Source organism: Diplotaxodon limnothrissa, linkage group LG3 (assembly GCF_057381915.1).
Source record: "Diplotaxodon limnothrissa isolate DT_005_m linkage group LG3, D_limnothrissa_male_GT1.1, whole genome shotgun sequence".
In the NCBI taxonomy this organism is placed as follows: Eukaryota; Metazoa; Chordata; class Actinopteri; order Cichliformes; family Cichlidae; genus Diplotaxodon; species Diplotaxodon limnothrissa.
Genome location: NC_140598.1, coordinates 30,456,673 through 30,468,829, shown reverse-complemented (window position 1 = coordinate 30,468,829; position 12,157 = coordinate 30,456,673). Strand labels below are relative to the sequence as shown.

At 40.2% G+C, this 12,157-nt stretch overlaps 3 protein-coding genes across 3 annotated transcripts in view; 1 reads left to right on the top strand and 2 right to left on the bottom strand.

Annotated features, from left to right (window-relative positions):
- The window catches only part of LOC146635307 (sialoadhesin-like), a 5,641-nt gene extending 2,812 nt beyond the window's left edge, over nucleotides 1–2,829 (top strand). Inside the window, exons 4-8 of the mRNA XM_085345495.1 lie at nucleotides 1–224; nucleotides 311–484; nucleotides 1,410–1,487; nucleotides 2,111–2,203; nucleotides 2,629–2,829. The exon at nucleotides 1–224 is cut by the window's left edge and continues 22 nt beyond it. Of these exons, the coding sequence (XP_085201621.1) occupies nucleotides 1–224; nucleotides 311–484; nucleotides 1,410–1,487; nucleotides 2,111–2,203; nucleotides 2,629–2,714 (655 nt within the window). The 3' untranslated portion in view covers nucleotides 2,715–2,829. The remainder of the gene's footprint in view (nucleotides 225–310; nucleotides 485–1,409; nucleotides 1,488–2,110; nucleotides 2,204–2,628) is intronic.
- Nucleotides 1–12,157, bottom strand: part of LOC146635296 (butyrophilin-like protein 2) — a 614,223-nt gene that overhangs the window by 94,030 nt on the left and 508,036 nt on the right. The window lies entirely within an intron of this gene.
- LOC146635306 (uncharacterized) lies at nucleotides 5,007–9,152 on the bottom strand. Its single transcript, XM_085346043.1, has 3 exons — nucleotides 9,027–9,152; nucleotides 7,226–7,567; nucleotides 5,007–5,867 (listed from the first exon to the last, which is right to left on the bottom strand). Exons 1-3 carry the CDS (start codon nucleotides 9,103–9,105, stop codon nucleotides 5,638–5,640), a joined length of 651 nt encoding a protein of 216 aa, XP_085202169.1. The 5' UTR covers nucleotides 9,106–9,152; the 3' UTR covers nucleotides 5,007–5,637.

Sequence of the window (12,157 nt, the reverse complement as noted above, 5' to 3'; positions counted from 1 at the left end):
TCCTGTCCTCCCTGTGATGGAGGGAGATGACGTCACTCTGCTCTGTAAAACAAAGACCACTCCCTCCAACTTCCCAGCTGCTTTCTATAAAGATGGCTCCCTCATCAGGAAGCAGCCTACAGGTCACATGACCATCCAGCATGTTTCCAGGTCTGATGAAGGCCTCTACAAGTGTGACATCAGCGGTCATGGAGAGTCTCCATCCAGCTGGATCACTGTCACAGGTGAGGCTTCTGTTTCTTTTACAGATTTCAGACCCAAAGTGAGTCAAACTGACCACATCGATTTGTATTTCTTTTGTATTTCTTAGTAAATGCAGGTTCTCCCACCTCTCCTCCTCCATCAGCCTCCACTGCCTCCTTCTACTCCTCATTTTCCTCTCCTCCTCTCTCTGTGATGGTGTCTGTTCCCTCCATAACTGGGTTGCTCCTGCTGGTCATACTGCTTCTAGTGCTGAGACGATGCATCCAGGGAAAAGCTGGAGGTGAGACACATTCTGCGCTTTATGATGACACATCAAACCACTGTTTTTTTTAAACAAATCACCTAAAAAAAATCAATAAATTATAATCTCCATTTTTGTGTTTCTGGCACTTTGAGCCTCACTTCTACAGCCCACATCTCCAACAGTCAGAGCTCACACTAACATCATCTAAGTGGAAACAGCAAACACAATCGCTTTCTTTAAAAGCTGCAACATGCTGCACGTGTTATTTCCACACATCTGTCTCTGTGAGGACCAGTTTGAGCCACAGACCATTTACATTATTAACTGAGACTTAAATAAGGCTTATTATGACTAAGCTACACGCACTTCTTGTGCATCGATTTCTACAATAGAATTTTATGATTAATGTCATGAACATTTGCACACTGTACACAGTTTGGTTATTTTTTTCTTGTGTGTGTGAAATTAGATATTGTATGTGAGACTTGTTGTAAAAGAAAATAAAACAATTTAGATTTTTTTTATATTTCATCTTCACCCAACTTTATTCTGACTGCAGTCTTCTCTTCAGTTTTCATTTTAAACACATTCGCCTTCTTATAAATATTAATCGTGATTAATTAAATTGTGCATCAGTTTCTACAATAGCATTTTATGATTAATGTCATATTTGAATATATACATTTGTACACTGTACACAGTTTGGTTAGTTTTTCCAGTGTGTGTGAAGTGAGAAGTTGTGGTCAAAGAAAGCTGATGCGAGCGGTTCAGTCCAGTTTCCTGTTTTTTGAAAGAAAAGACAGAAACACTTTTAAAAAAAAATTAACTTTATTCTGACCGCAGTCTTTTCTTCACTTTGCATTTTAAACACATTTCGCCTTCTTTCAAATATTAATCTTGCTGAATCAGCAGCATTTACAGTTCTGCTATTAATGGAAAATCTTTGCATTTGATTTTGCAGAGAGAGCAACAGCTGCCAACTCTTCATCAGTGGGAAGAACATCTGCAGATGAACGAAATGGGTCAAAGATGATGAGAGGTAAAGGACAGCATTAATCCTCTCGTGTTTCGACATGAGGCTCTGTGAGATGCATGGCTGGTTTTTCATCAGGTCAGGTTGATCAGTTTGTAAATTGCTCGCACATAAGGGACAAAGATTTCAGTCCATCATTAAAAATCTCCTGTATTAAAGATGTTGAACCAGAGCCAGAAAGAGTAATGTCTTGTGCTTCTCACATTAAAGCAGGCTTATTATTCTTATTTCTAGCTCCATGTTTTCATTTTTGGATTACACTAGTGTAGTTTGGAATATTTACAGGTTATAATGATCTTTGGTGCAGCACTTCTGTAACTACTGCCACATGCTAGTCAGGTCAGGTTAAATTTGGAAAAAAAAAAGACTTTCACACTTTTGCAAAGTGTTTACTTTACATGATGCATTGTGTAAGACTGTTACATCATTGTGCCAAGTGAGCGGCTCTGTGGTCATTAGGTTTCCTGTTTTGAGAGCTAAACCGAGCAGAGGTGTTAAGGTTGCTGCATGTTAAAGACAGGCTGTGCTGTGGCCTCACATTTGCCGCTGTTGTTCCTGGAATGTCAAACTTTTTCTCACCGTAAAACACAGGTTCTGGGTCAGTCACCTGACTTTGTCATGTTTTGCAGAGAGCGATCCAGCGGCAGTTTACTCTTCAGTGCACAGAACACCTGAGATCAGCTACGCACAGATCCCCATCAAGACGAACTGCAGACAGAGAGGTACAGCTGTGAAATTCTCTGAGTGGTCAGTAAGACTGGAACAGCTCTTTATAACACTGTAGTATATATGTATATATATATATATATACATATGAAAATGCTACACAGTTGATGCCTCTTATTTAATTTTTTATTTTATTGCAAATCAGAGATGGTCCAGCTGAAGGTTGATGATGACGTGCGATGGAAACAGGGGCGACATATAATTCAGCAAAGCATCAGTTCTGTCATTCAAAAACAAAAGATCTGACTACTACTAAGACATATTTATATATTTCAATATTAATTATTAGAATTCTGAGATTCATTTATCTATATTTGTGTAAAACAGTTTTGTGGATATCCTCTTTGTAATAAACAAAGTGTGTGTGTTTTTTTTTCTCATGTTTATCTAAACTTTCGGTAATCTGTGTGTTTGTGTTCAGATCTTCCACCAGAGCCAGCCGTCATCTACTCCTCACTGAAGCAGACCCGCACACCTTCACCACAGCTTAACCAGTCTAACCAGTGACGTCCAGCTGGCTGCCAAACACATCCCTGCACTCCTCTCTATATTATATATTATTTATTTAATCATATTCTGTGTGTGTTTACAGTTGTACAGCTGCACTGGACCAGTTTGAATGTAGAGGTCAGGATGAAATGGAAAGTTTAATTTTCACTTTAATAAAACATCTTACAAAGCAGTTTCCTGGTCATTGAACACACCTGTGCAACATCGGCCAATCACAGATTCAAAAAGGGAAATTGTTTCTTTACATGAATCCAGAGTCACAGACTCTGGAAACAGCTGCAGCACATCAGCAGGCATCATTTCATTTTATTCTTCAAAGAGAAGAAACTCGCCTAGAATCATTTTAAGGAGCGGCATCATCCTCAGAAGTCTCTTGAAGTCTCGCTTAAAGGACACTTTACTTTTTGTTTTGTGTGTCTCAAATAAACTGAGAGCCGTTCAGCTCTGTGGAGATGCTGTGCTAGAGGGTGAACGTGGGAATGTCATCGAGACGTAAACGGTTGTCTTTGAAACTGGCTTCACAGGTTGTTGTGAAAGTGATGCACTGTGTAAACGTTTTGAGTGAGTGAGCAGCTCTTTGGTCATTTACTTTCCTGTTTTGAAAACTAAACTCAGTCAGCAGAGGTGTCGAAGTCGCTTTTCAAATCCACATTTTCCATCACGTGGCTTTGTCTAGTTTTGCAGGGAGCGATCCAGCTGCAGTTTATTCTTCAGGGCACAGAACAAGTGAGGTCAGTTATGGATGAACTGTAGATGCACAAATGAAAAAGGCTCCGATCTCAGCCTGCAGCAGCAGAAACAATGAACAGACATGAAAACAGGAGACAGTAGCACATTAGTCAGTGAGGTCATAAGGAGGTGACTTCTATGTTTTGTTTAGTTTCTTTTTTACATTATCATACATAAATGTTTTAGGCCATAAAGCACATTTTAATATTAGACTAAGAAAACCAGATTGAATGCAGATGATTTCATTTATTAAGGATTGAAAGCTGTCCAACCCTACAGGCCCCTGTGTGAGACTGACTGCAACCTGGTGTTAAATTGTGAATTAACTGTGATTAACCACATTTTATTTTGGAAAGCTGAGTTTAATTTCACTACATCCACACTCAGGCCAGACTACTGCCAGACCCGCTGGATCAGGAAATCATTTAAATAGAACTCGTCTGACAAAGTAAAGCAGGCTGCAGACATGATGATGATCTAATGAAATAGCCGAGAAACCAAATCACTGACAACTATCAGTCTGGAAAGTGTTAGAAAGGCATCTCTAAGGTTTTGGGACCAATATGAGAGCCGTCGTCCACAAGCCTGTGGAAACAGGAGTGACACATCCACGGCTCATTCAGCAGGTCACAAAAGAACCCAGAACAACATTTAAAGAATTGCTGCAAAGCCGCTCAGAGCTCAGGATCAAGTGGAAACATCCTTTAATAAAACATCTTAAATGCAGTTCCTCACCCATTCAGCTTTTATTTGGTTGTGTTCTCGCCTTGAGCAGAATCGAAAGACTTCCACCTGCATGTCTGAGCCTGCAGAGCTCAGGTCTTGTTTTTCATTCTTTAAAAACACAGAACCGTTTAAAGGTGTGTCAGTGCATTTGAATAATACAGCTGCTTCGCCACACCTCTTTCATACACTGAAGGTAACAGCACATCTGTGAATCACACAGTGCAGAGAAGCCAAACTGCAATGACTCAATCATTTACCTTAAAAGTTTTAACAGTGTTTTAATAAAGGATGTGGATCACACAGCTTTCTTTCAGTGATGAGCAGTGACTAAAAGCAGCCACCAGGTGGCGGTCCTGGCCCTGCAATTACAGTCAGCTGACATGAGCACAATAACTTCTTTTGTTTATTGCCAGAGTTAAATCATTAACCCTCAGGAGAAGAAAACATATTTGGGGGATTCCAGCTGTTCTTCTTCTTGCATATTCAAACTGTGGAGCTGAACTCATCGTTTCCAGATGTTGGAAAAGCCAACGCCACAACAACTTTGTTCCGCAACACAGCGTTTCCAGGCCACACCTGCAGAGTAATCTGATTACCCATTATTCCTACTAACAGCACAAGGAAGAACGAAAGCTCTTCCAGCACAGACTTCCTGCTGTGTTATTGTGCAGCCGTTTGCATTCCTGTGGCTGTTTCAGACACACAGCGATCCTGCCCTCCCCCAGCACCGCCCACAGCAGAAAACATTCATTCTCTGACCAGTTTTAGTTATTTCACGTTGTACCGACGCCTTTTATCATCATGAAACAAACTCCGTCCAAACCAAACCAGCTGATTGAAGTTTTTTATTAACATCAGAACATAATGCTGTACACGTAGGGGTTAAATCTGTGGCCATTGCCAAGAAACAAAAGTGAAAGATCAACATGAACAAGAAACAGTTACAGAAAATCTTCACATTACAAGAGAACTCTTATTAAAAGTCAGTGTTACACATGTCATTAGTATTAAAAGGGATATGTATATATATATATCTATCTATCTATCTATCTATCTATCTATCTGGCTTATACCTAAACACAAGACACGCTAAACCCCAAATCCTCATGTTCACGTGACGTAGTCATGGTTACTTGACATGTGATCAAAATCCCACAAACCCATGGAAGTCTAACCTCCAGTCTCCACAGTTTAAAGAGGTTTCGTTCTCAATCAACACACAAAAATAAAACTTGCTCTGTCATTGTTAAATTGATTAGTGGTCAGTTTCACAGGAATAAAGTGCTTAATGCTACATATTTGTGGACAGTCTCATGACCTGCATCTGCTTTTTTAGTTTCTCACAGCAGAGAAATATTCATGGTCCCCTTTTCTGGGAAGTGGAATCACACTGTTATATACACGTAGACAGGATTCTCAGTGTTTCATATTCAGATTTTCTAATTCGTTGTTTTTTTTTAGCAAATCATCCTTTTTGATTTTTCTGGGCTTCGTTGTCTAGTTCAGGACACTTGTAAGTCGGTAGGGATTTGCGTTTTCTTTTATAGACCAATAAGCCAACAACAGCAAGAACAAGGACACAAAATCCTCCGACTCCAACTCCGACTGCGACACTCTGTCCACCTTGATGACTCTCGTTTCTCTGAAATGCTTTCCCGACGCGTCCGACCGGCTCGCTGACTTCATCCGTGTGCTCTGCAGATCACAAACATCAGACATTACACGCTGCACTCAGAAAAGGTTTCTATTCCAGGAATCCTGTTCAACAAACTCTGAGATAAAAACAACAAAAAAGTCTGAGTTTATCTGAGATCAGCAGCTCTCAGTGTCCTGCTCAAACAGCTCAGAGTTCGTTCACCCAGAGTTAAATGCGTGCGTGAGAAAGAAAGTGAAATTAGTAGGTCTCAGAATTCGGTTTTTTTTTATACTTTCGATGGCCGTGATTTACCCAAGTTACATTATGCATCCTGATTTTACAGCTGTTTTTTTTAACTGAAACTGAAGCTGAAAACCTGGTGAAACAGATGGGACACAGTTTACTGACGCGCCCGTCATACTAACGTTTCCAATTTAACCATTTCTAACCAGCCTTCACTGATAGTCGATGGCTCTCCTGCAGCTACAGCAGGGATGTTCTACTGAGTCACATTTTACTTTTGAGAGTCATTAAAATATGGAAAACAGATCATGTCAGGACAAAATAAGACACTGTGAATGGATCCAAAGCAGATCCAGAAGGGATGAGCTGTGAAACGACCAGAAGAAACTCAGGCCTTTGGTCAGATCTGGTCTCTGTCCATGATCATGATCTGCTTTGCATCCTGCAGTGTAAGCGGACTCCAACATGGAGCTGATACTGATTCACACAAGATCCTGTGATACGTTTAGGTGGATCTGGGTCACTGACACCGAGTGTGAACTTCAGACTCTGTTCCTTTAAAAATGCTCTTTGAATAATGACTCAATCGAAAATGCGAACAAAACTCAACGTGAAATGTAATCAGCCGGTTCACGTAGTCTACAAGATCCAAGTGTGACAGACATGTTTCCATGAGTGTGGCTGAACACGACACATGAGCCTGTCATGTATCTGAAGCTCATCCTTCCCTGCAGAGAAACTGGCCGACAGCTGCAGATTTTATTTTGAGCTGATAATAAATCTGTGAATGACTGAAAAAGCACTCATTTGCACGAAAACTATTTTAAAAAGCACAAAAAATAGAAAAGTGATGTCCAAGTGGGACAAAGTAGGTTTCACTGCACAAACAAACTGCTCTGAACTTTGATAAGAACAAATAAGGGGAAATAAAACTAGTCGGCTGGCGAACCACGAGGGGAAGCGAGAGGGACACTCAGACTTTGTTGAAGAAATCCCGCCAGGATTTTAAGCTCAGTCTGTTACCGTGGTAACTGAATCAGAGTTGAAGCTGGCTCTCTTCCAGGAGCAGAAAACCTGAGTTTCCTTCATCTCAGGGTTTATAAACTCACATGCTTCCTGGAATCAAACCCTGCAGCTTTCTAACAAGTCTCATCAAAAACAAACTCAAGCTCACCTGCTTCTGTGACACTGAGGGATCTTTCCTCACTTAAGACTCTCTCGCTGCTTGCTGCGTTGCTCATTATAATTTTGCACTTGTATCTTCCAGCATCGCTGACGGTGACGTTCTTCAGCACGATGGAAACGTCTCCGTCCTTCATGAAGGCCTCTCGCAGCGTGACTCGACCCCTAAAAGACGAATGCTGGTACTTCTCGTGTGAGCGTTCGTTGCGGTAGAAGAAGACGTAATCGTCCACACTCAGGTCAGGTTTGCTCCACTCCAGCACGGTGACGACTGCATCTCTGGGAGCCCGACACTGAAGAGTGACATCCTCTCCAATCGTCGCTGCGTACTGGTCTAAAATCAGAGAACAACATTCAGATATAATTCAACTAACCCTTAATAGATTGTTTCTTTCTTTATAAGAACTCTACATGGGGTGATTTCTTAATTTTGAATAAATTGGGGTATCTGTACTGGAGCCTCTGGACCATATCTGTCCTACTGGAGCCTTTAGAAGCATTTTTAATGCAATTATGAGACTAATAATTTGTTTACTGTGCGCGTAAATGTGCTCACTGTCCAAGATGTCTGTGCTTCAGTGTTGGTGAGTGAAGTTGGAGTGTTTCCCAAGTCAGTTATTTAATTCAGCATTTAGAAGATATCAGTGCGACACACCCACATGCAGATAACACCAACTGAAAAAGGGAGGACTGTACTCTCTTGTTCAAATATTTGCCTCAGGGGGAAAAAGAAAGAATTTATCTGCTGTACAGTTTCTTTTCTAACACTGACTGAATATGCAGAGTCCAAAACCAATCTGTGCCGTCAAGTGATTAAGTCCAGTCTATGATGAAACCTGAGCCCACCTGGGTCAGGAACATTTACAGTTATCAGAAGCATCATGTAGCCTGGCTGTAGTGGAGACTAAGCTGTGAGGTTTTTTTTTTAACCAAATCCTCTCTTTAGGAAAATTCTTGTTGTGTCATGTCAGGGATAGAAACCCAACACATGTGACAGATCTGATCATGCGGTCAGTCAGTCATGACTGGACTGATCTTCCAGGCGCTCCTTTCATTTCACATTTTCAGTACACACGGACAGGTTTACAGTAAGCTCTGTCATACCTGTCATAACACATACAGAACATTTTCGGTTGCATTTTTACATGAATGCCGAGCTCAGTTTGAAAAACAAAAACTCAAGAACAAAATACACTGCATAAAATAAGACTGTAAAAAATTCTCAAACACAGGCGACTGAAGATTATAATTATATTTTTATTACATGCAATGGTCAGGTTTATCTATAAAACACATGCACAGACAGCAGCTTGACCAAAGGTCTATTTAGCACAGTGAGAACGAAACTACAAAACAGCAAGAGCTGATTAAAGCTTAATGTGGGGTTTGTTTGACTTTCCAAAGGTTCTCAATGACACAAGTCCAAAGGTGATTTGTGCGCCCCGCTGGACTTCCGACAAAAATGTGTTAACATCCTGTAGGCACTTCTAACTTATTAATACTGCCAGCTCACAGAAAACTGAGTGTGGTAACAGCATAGGTTGCACCACAGCCTGGGATTTTGCAAATTCAAACACATATTAGGGCAGGAGGAAAAAAGAAAGAAAGAAAGGCTTAAAAATATCCTGCAGCCCGCCTGCAGCGCAGTGCCTGCAGTTACCAGGCAGATAATGCCACTGAAGCCTTTGTACGGAATGCTACTGACCAGCAGGATCACGGAAACCAACTCCCATTTCTTCCATATGCTGTTTGTGACACACACAAACACACAACGACAGACGCACAAAACTCACCTTCAGACGCAAAAGCGCGATGGAAGAGCAGCAAATGTGCAAAAAACCACAGAAAACCCATGTCTGCCGTTAAATCCATGACAGCTTTATGCACGGCGACAAGTTGTTTACCAGAGCAGAGGAAGGACGAACAGGGCGGAGTTGAAAGACTTGAAAGTTTTCGAAAAACGCCTGCCCAAACCTGTTGCGTCATCACAACAAGCGACTGCGCCATCTACTTATTTTCTGACATTTTACGAATTTTGTGTTTTATTTTCGAAAGAAATTCCAAGTATGTGAGAGGAATATGAATGTAGAAGAAGAATGCAGCGAACAGTATTTCTGAATGGCGTTATATAGGGAGCAAATAAACTGCTGCGTTTTACACTTGTTACATTTTATGTGCATTTTAACTGAAGATGTGTTAAAAAAACGAAAACCCTGTAAGTCAATATTTCACTTCCTGTAATGACAGAAATCCCCCAGAAAATAAATCATAGTCACAGCTTTCACGTAGGCCTTCATCCAGTTTTATTATTATTATTAGGTGAGATATTAATGCAGCTCCAGTTAGATTTCCTAACGATACAGTTAAATGAACAGAAGGCACAGGAATGATATATAAAGACTGTCGTTTCTGTAACTGGTGTCCTGTGCATTTTCGTGGCTCAGTGGATTTGGTACAACAGTTCTTTTTAAAAGTGGGATGTTTAACGCTTTATTTTTTTATATATGGCGCCCTCTGCTGGAATAATATTTTCTGTGCAGTCGGATCGCAGCGTGTCTGCAGGACTGAGGCTGTAATTATCAGGGAGGAAAAAGAAACATTAATTGTTTTAAGATGTAAGACAGAAGAAAGGAGAGGAAGATGAGGGTTATCTTGGCAGGTAAGTACTACAGAACTACAAATATAAAGAGTACCTGTAAGGTTCTAATTCATGTTGGATTTTCACTGAATCTGTGTTGGTGAGATCATTGTGACACGTCTCTTTATGCAGGTGCAGCTTCGATAAACAATGTGGTACAGCTACACCACATCCTCTGGTGTTCACGGTCAGGGGATATCAGAGGTCACAGTTTAGTTTAAATAAACTGAGTGAACCTGCAGTTACCCATGCTACACTGGCCGGAAAACAGCTGTGATGGCTCATCTAACATCTGGTTTGTTTGTTTGCTCTTGGAAAGGTTGCTTTCATAAATCCATCATTTATCCAGGTAAAAGTGTCACTGACATAATAAAAAAAGTGTTTTTCAAGAGAGATCTGATCATGAGGGCTGCGGAAATTATGACAAATATTTTCGATAAAGTTATTTTAAGTAACTAAAAAAGGAAAAGAGGACTGGTTGGATTATAATGTACAGTAACGCAGTAACCAAGCTACGTGCAAAATTGGCCATTTCTTTATTTTATATACTAAACCTCGTAAACCTTGTTTTACATAGAAGGATTTTTTAAACCGATATAAGCAAATACATTACACATTACTTTACACAGTAATGGCAGCCTTGAGTAAGCCAGGATATTAGTTTACAGAGGCTGTTAAAATTATATGTTTAACGTTAAAATGTTGGTGACACAATAATTTCATCCTAATGGCGCTGACATATTCATAGGGTTCATTTTTGAGTCAAAATATCATGAGGTAGTCACGATTTTGCAAATATTCCACCTTGGAGTGCAGTTTGCACAAATTGTTTTAAAAATGCACTCATGCTACAAACATTACTGATGAGTCAAGATCTGCACAAAGTGACAGAAACACTGAAGCAGCTCCACATTTTATTCTTATTGTCATGTTTGTCCTATTTGTCAGGTGACAGAAGAACCAACACAAAGCTCAGAGAGTAATGGTGACACAAGATCACAGGTGGAATTGGATGATGACTTGTTTTAAGCTTAAATTTCAAAACTAACATTTTAACTACTGATTTTATCTATTGTTCTGATTTTATATACTGTTTTGTTTGTTAATTAGTTAGTTTCTTTGTTTGCTTGTTTTAATCAATTTTAAATCATGCTTTTTATTTGTTTTTGTTTCTAATGTCTCTGTAAAGCACTTTGAATCACCTTGTTGTTGAATTGTGCTATACAAATAAACTTGCCTTGCCTTGTTGGTTCATTACTGTATTTGCTATGGCTGAAGTAAACTAAATTCTAAAATACTTGTTTTAATATTAATTTAACATTATATACTTCACATTTAAAACTATGAATTGTTATTTTAAATGGTTTAAAAGCATGTAGAATAGCATATGTAGGCAAGTATATTTCTCTGTTATCAAACGCACAAAGGAGAAAAAAAGAAACGGGGCAGGGTTCGGTGGTTAAATCATCCGTCCTCATGCCAAAACCAAATCTACGCCCTTGGCTTATGGCACCAGTACCGAAGACGATTGGGGACAATAAAAAGAAGCAAATCAAAAAACAACAACAACAAAAAAAAAAAAAACAAAAGACGGGGGGGGTCTGTTTCTTTTAAAGAATTCTGGCATTAACCTTTAATTCTGGGGAAACAAAAAGAATGACCCCTCCCCTCCAATCCACTTCCGTACACCAGCCGGTCTATCTAATGAATGAATGCGTTTGTTTGTTTGTTTTATTTCCAGGAACCCCCGAAATGCTTTGAAAGAAGCGGTTTTGACAGAAATATTAGAAACTTCTGACTTTCTATATTTGCTGCCAAATACGTCGGAAATGTCGATACTGCCTCTGCAGGAATGACGTGTATATAAGCATGTCACACATGCCATTACCCCCCTCTTCTTTTTTTAATTACTCACCACTTCATTGTCGCATACGAACCAACAGTTGTGAAATTCCACTTTTTACGGGTTTTTAGAGGCATTATCGGGGCTCCCTTGTTACCCTCGGCGTACCTGGAATTTATTCCGATCCTTCAAGCGAGATATCCGGGTATTTCGGCCCATGTCTGTCGGTGCTGTCTGAACAGAAAATCCAGAAACTCCGTGCTCAGTAAATCCAAACGGCGATCCAAAATTCATTTGATTACATCCATCTCCCGTGGGGAACAACTGATACATCCAAAAACGGGTACACCCAGCCGTGGAAAACTCCAGCTCAGAACACTGGCACTGTCGCGGCTCCTCCTCTTCCTCCTCCTCTTCACCTCCTTCTATGGGCATTAACGGTG